Below are 17,917 nucleotides of genomic sequence, written 5' to 3' on the forward strand. Positions count from 1 at the left end.
TTTTCTCCCTGAGTCTCTGTGCCTCTTATCTACCTCTAAAACACTTATTAAAATGTACATCTTTGTTTTACTGGTAATACACCAAATTTTCCTTCATCACTACTCTTCATGATCAAACAGCAAGTAGGTTTATCGGCAAGCTTTTAGACACTTGCTTCAGTATCTTATTGTATACTTTGTGCCAATTGTGGTTTGCTTCCACAAAGTGCATGAATATATTACAGTGTTAAAGGTGCTGAATAAGTATATGTTATTCTTTTGTGCATCATAAAAAATTCCTAGCCTTGTAAAACAGTGCAATATCAGACTTCTCTGTGCAGTCATTTGCTGACATCCCTGTGACAGCACTGTGCTAAAATATATTTCTTCAAATGTTTCTCTTGTGTTAAGATTCTGTTTTCCTCCTTTGTTAGCCACAGACAACCAACACAGTTGAGGAGCCTCTTGACTTGATCCGACTCAGTCTGGATGAGAGAATTTACGTGAAAATGAGAAACGACAGAGAACTTCGGGGGAGATTACATGTGGGTAACTGCTTAGATAATTTCAGTGTCATATTCTTAGTCATTACAATCATAGAACTATGGAGGCTTATGGTAGCTCTTTGAAAGAGCTATCCAGTTAGTCCCAATCTGTTCTTTCTCCCATAACCTTGCAACCTCTTACCTTCTCAAGTAACTATCTAATTCCTTTTAAATGTTACTATTTATCGTTTAAAGCAATACATTCTAGTTCTAATGCATTAAAAAGAATCCCCATATCTCCCACCTGACTTTCTTGGAAATTATTATAAACAGGTGTCCTCTGGGTACAGACTGTCCATAATTTTTTAACACAGCTGTTCTCTTGCATTAGCTGCTCTAGGGCGATAATCCCATCTTCTCCAATATGTCTGGATTGGTGAAGTTCCTCATCACTGGTTTCATTCTTGACCATCTCCATTCCCTGCTGATATTTAAGATCTCTGACTCCACGTAAACACTGAACAACAATGGCAACTCCAGACTCTCACCAGCTGGTGCACATCGTCTCAAGGGATAATCCGTACTGGGATTACAATGGAAGGCTGAGCAGGGTCTACCTGGCACATTGACCTTGCAATTTCAGATGTTGAAAGCTTGCATTGCATTCCAGGCATTTATTTGCTTTATATTTAGATCTACATCCTCTTTCTGATCAGGGAAATGTAAACACTGCTGCGTTTGTGTCATATAAGACAGGGTTAAACTACCAGGATGCCAGTCCTGTCACTGTTTCATAAACAGGAATCTTTACACTTTATCTTCTTACTCATCCATGGGGTGTGGGCATGCTATCTAGGACAGCATTTATTACCTATTCCAGCTGCCTTTGAGAAGATACTGGTGAGCTGCCTTGAACTGCTGATTTCCGTTTTCTGTAGGGATGCCCACAATTCACTAGAGAGAGTGTTCAAGGATTTCGAAAGCACCGAGGGAATATCTTTCCATGTCAGGATGGTGTTAGAGGGGAACCTGCAGATGGTGTTTTCCTATATATCTACTGTCTTTGTCCTTCTAGGTAGTAAAGGTTGCAGGTTTGAGAGGTGCTTGTTAAGTTACGACCGTGAAGCTTGTAAATGGTACGCACTGATCCTGAATGCCAGTGGTGGAGGGAGTGAATGTTTATGAATGGCATACTGATCGTGCAGGCTGCCTTGTCCTCATGGTGTCAAGCTTCTTGATGAAGATTATGGAGTGAGTTACTCATTGCAGAATTCCTAACCTCCTGACCTGCTCTTGTACCAGAGTATTTATAGTAATGCAGGATTAGCAAGGCCAATATACATTCTCAGGATGTGGGCTTTGCTAGAAAGGCAAGCACTTAATACTGTCCTTACTTGGTCTGAGGTGGTGGTGAGTTGCAGCCTTGAACAGCTCTCTGCCTTGTTCATCTGCTGCAGCGGCTTCGTTATGTCACCCACATTGATATAGAAACTGGAATCATCAGTAGGTTGAGACTAGATAAGTAGAGTAGGTTTCCTTCCCTAATACATGTTAATAAACAAACCAGTTCAAATTTTTGCAATTATCCAACAGATTTTTAAAATTCACTCTGAGGACATTAGGATACTTTTATAGATGTCAATTTTTTATTTCCGGATCCTTTTAAACTGAATTTGAATTCTGAATCTATCGCATATCGGGATGTGAATTTTTATTCTCCAGGTTATTAACTGAGTAAATTAGCCATCACGATACTGTATGGTAATAGATACTAGAGAGAGGTGAAGATTTTACTGCACAGCAGCTTACTCTGATCTGAAATGCTTTGCCTGAAAGGATGATAGAAGCAAATTCAACAGGAACTTTCAAAAGGGAATGGGATTGACAAATGCAAAAGGATATCATGACTACGGAGAAAGAGCTAACATGGTCCAATGGGGCCAAAATGTTGCCCCCTCTGCTGCATGATTTTGTGATTATTTGTTAAAATAGACATTTGATTTTAGCTTTCAAAAACAGAATGCATTAATCCTTGCCCATTCCTACTTTCTGGGCAGCTGACCAAAGTCTGTGGTATCTGGACATTTTTTTGGTGATACTGGTTCAGTTTAGAATTTCTATCAAGATTAGAGTGGTGTTGGAAAAGCAGGTCAGGCAGCATCCGAGGAGCAGGAAAATCAATGTTTCAGGCAAAAGCCCTTCGTTCCTGATGAAGGACTTTTGCCTGAAACATCGATTTTCCTGCTCCTCAGATGCTGCCTGACCTGCTGTGCTTTTCCAGCACCACTCTAATCTTGACTCTAATCTCCAGCATCTGCAGTATCCAGCTCTGCCTTTAGAATCCTTGGAAGCTCAAAACAAAAATAGAATTTTATTTGTTTCTGTAAATTAGTGTCCCTGGTTTATTAGCAACAATGACCATCGCATTTCGAGCAAAGCCTCAAGTTTTCTCTTTGGATGTGAGAAACAGAATGTGATTCCTCAACATGCTGGCTAGAAACCCTGTAGTTTTACATTACCTGGTCACTGGATCTGTTTCTCCATTTTATAACTATTGGAAAAGACGAGATTTTGGATGCCAGGAGCGCATTTTAATTTTACTGCCATTTCCTGTACGTTTTGCTTTATTTAAAACTTTTCAGAAGATTAAATATTCAGCATACAGCATATCCCATCCTACATGGGGGGGAATGTGCGGGTGCAGGGGTGAATGTACGGGTGCAGGGGGGAATGTACGGGTGCAGGTATTTGCCATTTTGTAACGTTGAATTCCATACAGAGGAGTAGACAATCAAGGCTGAAAGATCAATGATTTTGGGGATAAAATACCAAAATTTCATTGGCAGAAAAAGAGCATTAGAAGAAACACAGAACAGTGGAAAAAAGGCTTTAAAACCACTTTACTTGAGAAGACACGTGAAAATGTGGAAGCCAGCTGATGCACACCATGCTCTCTCAAGTGGCAGCGTGATCAGTGACCAGATTTTTAGTGATTTGATTGAGGGATAAATTTTCACCAGAATGCTGGGGAGAATTTCAATTCCTTACAATAATATTCTTTCATGCCCACCTGGGAGGGCAAAGCGGATCTTATTTAAACTCTAATTTGAAGGCAGCCCTTGTGCCCACGCAGCGCTCAATGCTGCATCTGGAGTTTTTGTTAGGATATGAACCAAGATCACTGGAGCAGGGACTGAATGGACAAGCTTTTGACTCCAATGCGAGTACAACCAGCAGAGCCGTCTTTGTCACTTAACGGAAAACAGTTAACAAAAGCGTTTGGAGGGATTGAGTAGTCAAGTTGGTTTTCAACAGACAAGTAATGCAGAGTTAGCAATAGCAAAATGGGTTAAACAGCCTCTGTGCTGCAAGTCAGTTGCAAGAAAGGGGCAGCACATTTTTATTAGATGTTGTTGTCATACACAAAGTTTATTCTGCTTTTGTTGAAAGTTATTTTTCATCCGGAATCGAGGCCAAGGTTGAGTGAGGTGCTAGATCATTTGATTAACCATCATGATGTTCATTAGTTTTGCATGTTTTTATTAGAAACGCTCTATCCTTCTAATGCAGACTGCCATGCAAACATATCACACTGTCATTACACCCTCCAGCCAGCAGGGGTGCATTGCTATCTTCATCAGGACATGTAGTTGCACTGTGACTAACTTACATGTGGGAATAGTATATTTCATGGTGTTCAGAAGAGATTTATATGTATCTGGTTATGTGCAAATTTCTCAGCAGTTTGAAGTTTCGTATCATCTCTTGCAGAGTAATGCACGTTCTCTTTGTAAATGCAGGCCTACGATCAGCATTTAAACATGATTTTGGGTGATGTTGAAGAAACTGTTACAACTGTAGAAATCGACGAGGAAACGTATGAGGAGATATACAAAGTAAGTGTGTACCTCTGTCCCTATGAATAGAATTATTGAAGTAGAGGTGGTGGTCTTTGGCCCATTCAATTCATGTAGCGCAATTTAATCAGTCCTATTTCTTGTTTGACACCTGTATCCTGCAAGTATATTTTCTTTAGTGCCCATCCAGTTTCCTTTTGAAATTATTGAACACCCTCGCTTTTCGCACTAATTTCAGTGTGTTACTGCTTGCAGCATTGGAAGTTACACCCTAACATTTCCTTGCTTCTCTTACTCAAAACAATAAATTGGTGTCATCTGGTCCTTATACCACCAGTGAATAGGAACATCTTTCCTTTGTCTACCTTACCCACACCTGTCGTCATCACATACACCTCAATATATTCTCCCTTTATTCTCCTTTGACCCAAGGAGAATAGCCCTGGTTTCACCAGCTTAACATTTGAGCTAATCATCCCTAATCCTTTCTGATAAATCTTTGTAACAGCTCAAGATCTTACATCCTGAATAAAATACTCTGGTTTGGCCTAACCAAGACTTTATAAAGATTCAGCAGGTTTTCTCTTATATTGTTCTCTCTTATTTTGTTCTTATACTTTAGTTTGAAAGCCTATGATCCCATATGTTTTGTTGGTTACCCTTGTGAAAGAAAAAAATACAAGTTCTATTGTCTTCAAGGCTCTATACACATGAATTTCCAAATCCCTCTGTCCCGGCAATTCTTCAAATTTGTGCCATTAAGTCTATTTTGCTTCTCCCTATCCTTTTGGCTAAGGTGCATCACCTCATACATCTCTGTATTAAATTCCCTCTGTCACATATCTGCCCATTCTGCTAGCTATTTAATCTTATTTTCCAGTATGCAAACCGTGTATATCTAGCAAAAGAATGTAAAGGTGTTGGTGTTGGACTGGGGTGGACAAGGTCAGAAGTAACTGGTGCAAGACTTCACCTGACAAAGAGGCAGTGCTCTGAAGGCTTGTGATTTCAAATAAACCTGTTTGATTGTAACCTGGTGTTGTGTGACTTCTGACCTTGTAGTAAAAGAAGGCAGTGGTCTTACATAGCCTTGATCCTGACTGTGTATACCCTTCAGTCTGAAACATAACCATTTGCCTCAACTCCCTGTTTTCTGTCCTCATGTCAATTTTTTAAATCCAAGCCAACACTGACTTTCCTATTATATGAACTAGGATTTTGGTGACCAGCTTTTTACATAATACTTTGCCAAACAAATGTTTCAAATTCATAAAGACAGCACCCATTGCATTCCCTTCACTACATCATGTTTGTTGGAAGGAATTCTGTCTTCTATCGGGGGCATTGAGATTGGTTTTTGCATTCAGAGTTGGAAAGTGTTGTCTTCAATACCCACTACAAAAACCATGCCCACCATTCTATACCCTGTCACAGTTGCATGAATGTGGAAGATGCCAGGTGGAAACAGAGCTCCTTCAGGATGGTTTGGAAACAGTGAGAGGGAGACCTGACGGTCTAAATCTTTGTCACTTCTGAACCAGTTCTTGGTTGAACACCTGCCTCAGTGAAGATTTGGATGTTAGACTGGTGTGACTCAGTGCCAACAATGTATAGGGAGCTTGTGTTAACGACTGAAACATTTGCAATTCATCCAGAAGGTTGTGGTCACTAAGTCTAAGATTTTCGGACAAGGAGATCACAGGGGGGGAGGAGTGCCGCTAATGTACCAGATCAACCGAGATTATATTGAGTGGGAGAGTGGTTACAAGGGCCATAAAGTCTACTACTTCTATTTTTTTTCTTGATCTTTCAGAATCCCAGTCTGTACACATAGCAGTGTTATCCTAGGGCCCTTCATCTCTCTGTCTCTAGCGGTTTAGCTCTGGTTGTATTGTGTGGTTCACCAGTTCTTAGAGATTTCTGTCAGCTCCACCCTTTAATTCTCTGCCACTGTGATGATGCACTGTTCAAAGGCAAAGGAAGCTGGACATTGCAGCTTCCATGAACATATCTGGAGAGTTCCAATACTTCCTGTGTGTGAGTAGCACTCATTAATGTTTTGCTAATGGTCACAATCAGTATTGCAACAGAGTAACAATCTGTAGTGCTCTGTACCACTATTTGAAAGCAACTCTAGGCCTTGGCCTGGTATGTTTGTATATTCAAATATATGATTAGGAACAGGGGTAGGCCATTCAGCCCCTCAAGTGTGCTCTAGCATTCAATAAGATTATGGCTAGGAGAATGTGAGGTCTGTGAGGATTCCTGATGACTGGCTAATGCCCAAAATGTTGATTCTCCTGTTCCTCGGATGCTACCTGACCTGCTGTGCTTTTCCAGCACCACATTCTCGAATAAGATTATGGTTGTTCTGATTGTAACCTCAAATCCATATTCCCGTCAATCCCTGATGACCTTTCAACCTTTTGCTTTATAAGAATTTAATTTGCTCCCTTAAAAATATGAGATCTTTGTTTCCACCACCTTTCGAAAAGGTGAGTCTCAAAGAGATACAAACGTCTGAGAGGAAAACCTCTGCCTGTCTCTTTTAAATGTGCAATGCCTGATGAGCTTATGCTCAAAACGTTGATTCTCCTGCTCCTCGGACGCTGCCTGACCTGCTGTGCTTTTCCAGCACCATAGTCTCGACTCTTATCTCCAGCATCTGCAGTCCTCACTTTCTCCCAGTGCCTGATTTTTAAATAGTTTTATGCTCTTCCCTAAGTAGAAACATCCTCCTCACATCGACCTTTCAAGACTGCTCAGGATATTAAATGCTTCAATCTTAGTCTTCTAACCTCCAGGGGATAATCCAGCCAGCCTGTCCAACCTTTCCTCATGAGACCACAGGAGGACAAATTAGGCCATTCAGCCCATCAAGTCTGCTCTGCCATTCAATCATGGCTGACAAGTTTCTTAACCCTGTTGTCCTTCTTTCTCCCTGTAACCCTTCATCCCATAGAAACCCATGAACCTGTCTCTCTCAGTCTTAAATACACTCGGTGACCTGGCCTCCATAGTCTTCTGTGGCAATGAATTCCATGGATTCACCACTCTCTGGCTTAAAAAGTTTCTCTTTATCTTCGTTCTAAAGGGTATGTCTTCGGGTCCTAGTCTCTCCTACCAATGGAAACATCATCTAATCTGACCAGGATGAATATTTTCCATCAACTACCACCCTCTGTCCTCTTTCAGCTGGCCAATTTCTGATCTAAATTGCCCTCAATCCCATACCTTGTATTTTGTACAATAGCCTACCATGGGGCACCTTATCAAACGCCTTACTGAAATCCATATACACCACATCGACCGCTTTACCGTCGTCCACCATCTCAAAGAAACTCAAGAAAGGTTTGTGAGGCACAGCCTACCCTTCGCAAAAACGTATTGACTATCCCTAATAACTTATTCCTTTCTAGCTGATTATAAATCCTCTCTCTCATAACGTTTTCCAACATTTTACCCACAACCGAAGTAACGCTTACTGGTCTATAATTACCAGGGATCTCTCTACTCCCCTCTTGACCAAGGAGACAACATTTGCTATCCTCCAGTCTTCTGGCACTATTCCTGTAGACAATGACGACATAAAGATCAAAGACAAAGGCTCTACAATCTTCTCCCTGGCTTCCCAGAAAATCCTAGAGTAAATCCCATCCGACCCTAATTTCACACTTTCCAGAATTGCTAACAACTCCTCCTTGTGAACCTCAATCCCATCCAGTCTAGTAGCCTGTATCTCAGTATTCTCCTCAACAACATTGTCTTTTTCATGTGTGAATACTGATGAAAAGTATTCATTTAGCGCTTCCCCTATCTCCTCAGTCTGCACTCAGAACTTCCCACTACTATCCTTGTTTGACCCTAGTCTTACTCTAGTCATTCTTTTATCCCTGATATACCTATGGAAGGCCTCAGGGTTTTCCTTGATCCTATCTGCCAACGACTTCTCCTGTCCCCTCCTGGCACTTCTTAGCTCTCTTTTTAGGTCTTTCCTGGCTAACTTGTAAGCGCCCTAACTAAGCCTTCACATCTCATCCTAACATAAGCCGCCGCCTTCCTCTTGACAAGAGATTCAACTTCTTTAGTAAACCACAGCTCCCTCACTTGACCACTTCCTTCCTGTTTGAGAGGTACATACTTATCAAGAAAACGCAGTAGCTGTTCCTTGAATAAGCTCCACATTCAATTGTGCCCATCCTCTGCAGTTTCCTTCCCCTCCTATGCATCCTAAATCTTGCCTAATCATAATTGCCTTTCCCCCAGCAATAACTCTTGCCCTGCAGTATATACCTATTCCTTTCCATTGCTAAAGGAAACATAACCGAATTGTGATCACGAACACCAAAGTGCTCATCCACCTCCAAATCTACCAGCTCCTCCCTCATGCCTTTGTAGTTGCCTTTATTCAGCAGTATCACCATTGCCTCTGCTTCTATCTTCTCCTTCTCAAATTGCCGAGTAAATTTGATGTTATGATCACCGCCTCTCATGGTTTCCTTCACCTGAAGCTCCCTTATCAATTTCGACTCATTGTGCAACACTAAATCCAGAATTGCCTGTTCCCGAGTGGGCTCCACCACAAGCTGCCCCAAAAAGCCATCCCATAGACATTCCATAAATTCCTTTTCTTGCAATCCACTGCAACCTGATATTCCCAGTCCAGCTGTAACTTTGCCTTTCCTACACGTCTTTTCTATCTCCTGGTGTATCTTGCACCTGAGCTCCTGATTACTGTTTGGAGGCCTGTACATGACTCCAACTATGGTTTTTTGAACCTTTGCAGTTCCTCAATTCTACCCACAAAGATTGTACACCGTCTGACCCTACTTCGTTTCTATTGATATAATTTCATTTCTTTCTAATAAGGCAACCCCACCCACTCTGCCCACCTGTCTATCTTTTTGATAGGATATATATCCTTGAGTACTCAGCTCCCAATCTGATCTTGCAGCAACGCCTGTGTGATGTCCAGCACGTCATACCTGGCAAATTCAATCTGCGCCACAAGCTCATTTATCTTATTCCTTGTACTGCGCACATTCACCTGCCCAAATCAGTTATTAGTCTAGTAAGCCTCTTAACGTCCTCCAACGCGTTTATATTCTTCCTAAATAAAGTGACCAATATTGTACACAGCACTCCAGATTTGGTCTCCCCAGTGCTCTATATAACTGATGTATAACATCCAGACCTTTGTATTCAGTTCCCCTCCTGATAAATTAGAGCATTCTATTAGTTTTCCTAAGTACTTGCTATACCTGCATGTTAATGCTTTTGCAAAACATGCACAAGGGAACCCAGGTCACCCTGCATTTCAGAGCTCTGAACACTTACCATTTATATAATATGCATTTTAAAATTTTCCTGCCAAAAGGCACAATTTCACATTTTCCCACATTGTATTCCATTTGCCAGATCTTTTCCCACTAGTTAAACCTATCTATATATTTTTGTAACCTCCCTTAGTCCTTTTCACAACTTAGTTTCTTATCTATCTTTGTGTCATCAGCAAATACAGCAACCACACCTGTTCCTTCATTTAGATCAGTTATGTAAACTGTTGAGATCCCAACACTGATCCTTATGCCACAGCACTCATTACATCTTGTCAATCTGGAAAAGATCCTTGTCACCATACTACAGAGGAGCTTCAATTATCTGGCATTTGATTATCCGGACAAGATCACAAGATCCTGATGCTTGGCTAAAGTGTGTTATCCGGCATTTGATTAGCTGACGAAATACTCCCCGCCCGAGGCATTTGGATAATCGAGGTTCCTCTGTAATAGGCTACACCCTACGTCATGAACTTTTAATTTCAGCAATAAGCTTTGAACTTGGCACCTTAACAAATACTTTCTGGTAATCTAAGTACAGTACTTCCACTGGTTCCCCTTTATCCACAAAGTGAGTTACCTCCTCAAAGCACTCCATCTGTGCTATGCCCAGAAGAGTATTTACTGAGAAAAGCCAAAGATTTTTGCTGCAGGATGACTGTTGGAAGTATCCTGTTTCTAAGCTTGAATAACGCAGTGATATTAATACTTTGTTGCTGCCTTCTGCTGACGACAGTAAGAAGGGACTCTCATGATGAAGACAATGAATGAAGCCTAGAGAACAGTGCTCCAGACATGATCCAGTGAGAGAACAGTAGAATACCAGTGGCCCCATATTACAAGTGCCACTATCTTTGTTTTGAATTGGGATTTCCATGTTTAATGACAATAAAAGGATTGCAATGCTGCAGCATGTCAAGTACCAGAGTTTGTTGATTAAATTCTTCAAACAGGTGCCACCATACTTTTAAAACACCAAAACCACAGTCATTAGGATGATCATTTAGGCTTCCAGCACTTGGTTTGAGTGCTGGATAGGTTTGTCCCACTGAGGCAAGGAAGAAATGGTGGGATGAAGGAACCTTGGGTGACAAGGGATGTCGAACGTCTTGTCAAGAGGGAGAAGGAAGTTTACTTAAGGTTGAGGAAGCAAGGATGAGACAGGGCTCTAGAGGGTAGCCAGGAAGGAGCTGAAGAATGGACTTAAGAGAGGTAGAAGGGGGCATGAGAAAGCTTTGGCAGGTAGAGTTAAGGAAAACCCAAGGCATTCTACACTTATGTGAGGAACAAGAGGATGCTCAGTGAGGGTAGGGATCTTGTGCCTGGAGTTGGAGGAGAGAAGGGAGATCTTTAATGAATACTTTGCTTCAGTATTCACTAGGTAGAGGCACATTGTCATTTGTGAGGACAGCGTGAAACAGACTGATACAGTTGAACAGGTTGATGTTAAAAAGGAGGATGTGCTGGAAATTTTGGAAACATGAGAATAAATAAGTCCCCTGGGCCAGATGGGATACACCCAAGATTACTATGGGAAGCATGAGAAGAGATTGCTGTGCCTTTGGCGATGATCTTTGCATCCTCACTATCCACTGGAGTAGTGTCAGATGGTTGGAGGGTGGCAAATGTTATCCCCTTGTTCAAGAAAGGGAATAGGGATAATCCTGCAAATTACTGATCAGTTAGTCTTACGTTGTTGGTGCGCAACTTATTGGAGAGGATTCTGAGAGACAGGATTTCTAATTATTTGGAAAAGCATAGCTTGATTAGAGATAGTCAGCATAGTTTTGTGAGGGGCAGGTCATGCCTCACAAACCTTGTTGTTTTCTTTGAGAATGTGACAAAACACATTGATGAAGGTAGAGCAGTCGATGTGGTTCTCTGTGGATTATAGCAATGCATTTGATTAGGTTCCCCATAGTAGGCTCATTCAGCAAGTAAGCTGGCATGGGATGGAGGGAAATTTGGCTGTCTGGATACAGCATTGGCTGGCCCATAGAACACAGGGTGGTGATAGATGAAAAGTATTCAGCCTGGAGCTCGGTGACCAGTGGTGTTCCACAGGGATCTGTTCTTGGGTCTCTGCTTTTTGTGATTTTTATAAATGACTTGGATGAGCAAGTAGAAGGGTGGGTTAGTAAGTTTGCCAATGACATGAAGGTTGGTGGAGTTGTGGATAGTGTGGAGGGCTGTTGTAGACTGCAACAAGACATTGACAGGATGCAGAGCTGGGCTGAGAAGTGGCAGATGGAGTTCAACCTGGAAAAGTGTGAAGTGATTCACTTTGAAAGGTCAAAGGTTGGAGAAAGATTCTTAACGCAGAGAGTGGTGGGTGTGTGGAATGCACTGCCTGTGGTAACAAAGTCAGGGACATTTAAGTGGTTCTTGGAAAGGCACATGAATGATAGTAAAATGAAGGGTATGGAAGTTAGTTTGATCTTTGAGTAGGATGAAATATTGGTACAACATCGAGGGCCAAAGGGCCTGAACTGTGCTGTACTCTTCTATGTTCTATATTAATTGGGTCTACAGATACACAGATTGTGTATGCATGTTGCAAGTGTGTCAACTTAGCAAAATGGGTGACAGTGTTCTCTGGCCCATTGATCAAATTATTACCTGAGAAATCAGCCATCCTTCCTTGTTGATGATTTAAACAAAAACTTGACAGTTAAATGTCAGTGATCATTGACTGGTGCATTCTCCATGGTAATACCTCTACCAATGAGATTCTACTTGCCATCCAATCAGCATTCTCCTTTCATAATATAATTGTTCCCTTTACTTTGGCATTTCTTGTGATATTGTTCAGATGAATACAAGATGAAAAGCTTTCACAAAATGTCAAACAGCTGGAGAGCCCACTGCTTTAAATATCCAGTGTACTGGACCTACCGGCAGATAGACAGCAGCTGGCAAGCACCCTCTGCTCCCTTCTATTAGATGGTTGACTCCATTAGCAAGCTGATCTCAACATTTTAAAAAATGTTTTGTTCTCAATCTGTTTTCCCTTTCTCTCCCCAGTCCACCAAGAGAAATATTCCAATGCTGTTTGTCCGTGGTGATGGTGTTGTTCTAGTGGCGCCTCCATTAAGAGTTGTTTAAACACAGCCAGCTGAGCGTTATGGACTAAATTTCAACCTGGATTTATATCTTTCAATTTATGGAGAGAATGCTCTGATATTATTTTTATAAAATGTACCTTGATATTATGAGGTTTGTACCTGTAGTTTACTTTTGATTATTTACCGTGAACAGTTGAGTAAATAAAATATTTTCATTTGATTTAATAAAGGTTGATCTTTCAATTCTACACCTTAATTTTCAGCTGTGCTTTATTCATCTACTGAACTTGACTTCTAGCTCTCTAACCCAGTATCAGCCACTGACTAGTAACAGGTAAGGTGTCAGGGTATGCTTCTTTAAATCTCTCACTGTAATTTTAGTAGAGCTTATGGTCTCGTGCACAATCGAGGTAAACATACATAACACATGGCTATTTAGTGAACAAATATTTCTTGATGCTTGGTAGCCAGGGAAGGAAAGCAGTCATACCCTCTGCTTGTTGTGTCTCAGGTGTTATTAGCAAACGCAGAAAGGTTATAGCTCAGGTACATTGAGTAATGAGCTCATCTGACCAAGAATGGTATCTATTACTCATTTTTAATTTACTAATTATCCACATGTCTCGAGGTTTAATGTATCGCTGATCTTGCAGAAGCATCATTAACTTGCTTTGAGTTTGCATCTTCCACAGTGGCCGGGTATTGTCTACTGTGGAATAGAAGATTGCACACCAGGGTTGTGTCTGTTTTAGTGCCTGGGTTGTAGTGGGACAGGTCTGGATCCTATAACTAGCTAACCCTTTGTTTGCTATTCTGTGCTCAGAGTAGGGGAATGGGTCTGGGTGGGTTGCGCTTCGGAAGGTCGATGTGGACTTGTTGGGCAGAAGGGCCTATTTCCACACTGTAAGTAATCTAATCTAGCCTACAGCACAGGAACAGGCCAATCAACTGGTCCCAATTTTAATGAATCAAAGGATTACTGCAGCGCAGAAGGAGGGCATTCAGCCCATCATGTCTGTCTCAGCTCTCTAAATGAGTAATTCACTTAGTTCCCTGAGCGTTTTTCCTTTTCAGAAAACAGTCTAATTTCTTCATGAATGCTTAGATTGAGCCTTGTTTGACCACACTGTCGGGCAGTGCATTCCAGACCATGCTCCCTGTGTGACACATAATAATTTTGCTCCAGGTGAGCCTCTTTCCCCTTCACTCCATTGTATTATATCAACACAAATTTCTATCTCTTCCTCTGTTGTGTTTACCTAACTATCTAGTAGATATATCTGTTTCTTGCCTCGGACAGCCTCTGTGGTATTGTGTTTCAGGTCCCTCACCACCACCATCTTGGTAAAGGGGTTTCTCCTGCATTTCTGATTGTTTTTATTAGTGACTTTCTTATGTTTATGTTCTGAACTTGCAGTCAATCCGGAACTTTTACCTGGTGCTGAAGAGATGAATGGTAAGGGTGAAGTTCAGTGACAAGCGCTGTATATAAAGTTCTTAGATGTGGCTGGGGGTAGTTGTTTCCTATTGCTGAACTATTGATGGCCAGGGTGTACAGCACACTTGGTTTTGATTTGACTTATTGTCATCATGTATACCTAAGTACAGTGAAAAGCTTTGTTTGCGACAGATCATAGTAAGCAAGGGCACACAGATCATGGGGTGCTTAGACAGAGTGAGGCATACAGGTTACACTGGGATCAGCATTAACAAGATCAACATTATTTAAAGTTAGAGAATCTGTTCATCATCTAATAACAGCAGGGAAGACACTTTCTCCAACCTGTTAATGTGTGTGTTCAGGCTTCTGTATCTTCTGCCTGACAAAAGAGACGTGGAGTCATAGAGATGTGCAGCACGGAAACAGACCCTTCGGTCCAACTTGTCCATGCCAACCAGATATCCCAACCCAATCTAGTCCCACCTGCCAGCACCCAGCCCAAATTGCTCCAAACCCTTCCTATTCATACACCCATCCAGATGCCTTTTAAATATTCCAATTATACTGGCTTCCACCACTTCCTCTGGAAGCTCGTTCCATACACGTACCACCCTCTGCATGAAAAAGTTACCCCTCAGGTCTCTTTTATTTCACAACATCTTTCCGATAGGAGGGAGTCCAGAACTGCAGGCAATATTCCAACAGTGGCCTAACCAATGTACAGCTGCAACATGACCTCCCAACTCCTGTACTCAATACTCTGACCAATAAAGGAAAGCATACCAAACGCATTCTTCACTATCCGATCTACCTGCAACTCCACTTTCAAGGAGCTATGAACCTGCACTCCAAGGTCTCTTTGTTCAGCAACACTTCCGAGGACCTTACCATTAAGTGTATAAGTCCTGCTAAGATTTGCTTTCCCAAAATGTAGCACCTCACATTTATCTAAATTAAACTCCATCTGCTACTTCTCAGCCCATTGGTCCATCTGGTCCAGATCCTGTTGTAATCTGAGGTAACCCTCTTCACTGTCCACTACTCCTCCAATTTTGGTGTCATCTGCAAACTTACTAACTATACCTCTTATGCTCACATCCAAATCATTTATATAAATGATGAAAAGTAATGGACCCAGCACCGATCCTTGTGGCACTCCACTGGTCACAGGCCTCCAGTCTGAAAAATGACCCTCCACCACCACTCTGTGTCTTCTACCTTTGAGCCAGTTCTGTATCCACATGGCTAGTATTACATGAGATCTAACCTTGCTAACCAGTCTCCCATATGGAACCTTGTTGAATGCCTTACTGAAGTCCAAACATATCACGTCTACCACACTGCCCTCATCAATCCTCTTTGTTACTTCTTCAAAAAAACTCAATCAAGTTTTCGCACAAAACCATGTTGACTATCCCTCATCAGTCCTTGCCTTTCCAAATACATGTACATTCTGTCCCTCAGGATTCCCTCCAACAACTTGCCCACCACCAACGGTTGTACGACAGCCTTACCTGCGTGGCAGGGATCTTTGAAGATGTTGGCAGTCTTTCTGCAGACGCAAGAAGTGTAAAAGGAGTCCAAGGATGAGAGGGTTGGCTTTGGATGGGATGGGCTGGGCTGTGCACACAACCTTCTGTAGTTTTGTATGATCCTGTACAGAGCAGTTACTCTACCACGCTGTAATGCAGCTGGACAGTATGTTGTCTGTCTGCCCCAGGTATTGTCGTCATTTTCCCCTCTCTGACAGCTGGGGTCTCCCAGGTGTACAATTCAGCATCTTTGGCCTTGCCATAACCAAACTTTGGCATTACATGGCTGGTATCTGTTTTGTTCTGGTCGAACACAGGCTTGTTTAGCCTGCATCTGGATTATGATCACTGCTGGGTACTACATCTTAGAAAGGGCATGCTGACTTGGAAGCAGTGGACCATAGATGATGTAACTAGGACCGTCTGGATTAAATTTTGAGGAGAGAGCACATAAAGCAAGCTTCTATATTCCAGTATGATTTAATGAATATTTAAGATTTTGAAAGGCATTCATAAGGTAGAAAAACTTTTTCCACTGCTCGAAGTATCTAAAGCAATGGAGCATAACCCTAAAATTAGAGCCTGACTATTTGGGGGGAAAGATTTTAAAACACTTAGTTCATTGAAGGGATTGTACAAGTGGAGACCCACCCATAAAATCTTAGGCCTCAAATTGTGGGTTACAGGGAGAGCGACTGGGGTGCTATGTGGGAATCTCTTCAGAGGGTCAGTACAGGCTAGGTGGGCTGAATGGCCTCTTTCTGCACTGTAGGGATTCAATGATGGATGGCACAGTGGCTCGGAGGTTAGCACTGTTGTCTCACAGCGCCTGGAACCTGGATTTGATTCCAGCCTTGGGCGACTGTATGTGTGGAGTTTGCATTTTCTTCCTGTGCCTGTGTGGGTTTCCTCCCATGGTCCAAAGATGTGCAGGTTAGGTGAATTGACCATGGTAAAATGTAGGGTTACAGCGATAGGGTCAGGGTCTGAGTCTGGGTGTGATAGTCTTCAGAGGGTGAACGATGACTTGATGGGCTGAATGATGACTTCCTCCACGGCAGGGATTCTGACTGAAGTCAATATGTGGTTGGATCAAGGATGTGAGGAGGTACAGATCCTGAGTGCATAGGTGGAGTTGGGATGCTTTTCGCCATCACCTGAATGAGTGACAGAGCAATCTTGATGGGCTGAATGGCTTTCTGCTACTTCTAAAGATGGTGCTTGACAGTAGAATAATACTTATTATCTGATTTCGCACATGATCAATTTTCAAGTTTAAAAGGCTTTTTTTTAAACCTTGGAAGAAGTGCAGAAACACAAAGGATATCTCAGGCCGTATTAACTTGGAGGCTAGAGACTGCTGCAATATCCAGCCTGCAGAGTGGCCGAGAGGCTGCTACTTAAATGTTTATGATGATTTATTACATCTTGTTAGAGTCACACTTAATCTCAGTGTAATGGGAACTGAAACTAAATATTTCAACTAAAAATGTGATAGCAGTGGAAAGTATATCAGTACATTTTGCAAAAGGCTCTATTTTACAAGTTAGAAAGCATTTGCAGTGCAATTTGATCCGTCAGGTCCATGTTAATGTTCATATCTGAATCTATCCTTCTATTCCCTTCCCCCAGCTTACAGTCCTGTTTATCATTAATTATGTCGACAAAATTCACCTCTTGTCAGGAGTTCCACATTCTCTCCACTTCCCGAGTGAAAGCTTTTCTCTTGCATCCCCTGTTGGGTTTAATTGTGACTGATCAATGGTTAATAATAGTTAAGACTCTGTAGGCTTTCTGAGTGAGAAGACTGCACAGTTGGAGATGCTGCCTTTCTGAGGAGATATTAAAATGAAGCCCTCAGAACAACTTTCAGGACAGTTGGGGCTGGTTAACAAGTACTAGCCTGGCCAGTCATGCCCCCATCCAATACAAGAATAAAAAGAATCAGTCATTGAAGAGCAGTGAGTTATCTAATAGTTATCCCTTAACCAGCCACTATAAAAGAAAATGTTCTGGTCACTTGCACTGCTGTGTTACAGATCGTGGGATCTTGCTGTGTTGACTCATTTCCTATATTACTGCAGTCAGGCTTCAAATATAATGCATTGGCTGCAAAGCTGTGTCAAGAAATGTCTGTTTTGAGGAAGTGGCAAAGGTCGATGGCCATGTTCTTGATATGGACAAGTTAATTTTTTTTCTTTCTCTGCACTTGTCCAGTA

The 17,917-nt window shown here is 41.8% G+C and overlaps 1 protein-coding gene across 1 annotated transcript in view; it reads left to right on the forward strand.

Annotated features, from left to right (window-relative positions):
- lsm3 (LSM3 homolog, U6 small nuclear RNA and mRNA degradation associated) overlaps positions 1 to 12,973 on the forward strand; it is a 28,523-nt gene extending 15,550 nt beyond the window's left edge. Inside the window, exons 2-4 of the mRNA XM_072581771.1 lie at positions 414 to 524; positions 4,265 to 4,360; positions 12,685 to 12,973. Coding sequence (XP_072437872.1) covers positions 414 to 524; positions 4,265 to 4,360; positions 12,685 to 12,765 — 288 coding nt within the window. The 3' untranslated portion in view covers positions 12,766 to 12,973. The remainder of the gene's footprint in view (positions 1 to 413; positions 525 to 4,264; positions 4,361 to 12,684) is intronic.
- Positions 12,974 to 17,917: the final 4,944 nt, after the last annotated feature.

The sequence above is a fragment of the Chiloscyllium punctatum genome, chromosome 12, assembly GCF_047496795.1.
Source record: "Chiloscyllium punctatum isolate Juve2018m chromosome 12, sChiPun1.3, whole genome shotgun sequence".
Taxonomy (NCBI): Eukaryota; Metazoa; Chordata; class Chondrichthyes; order Orectolobiformes; family Hemiscylliidae; genus Chiloscyllium; species Chiloscyllium punctatum.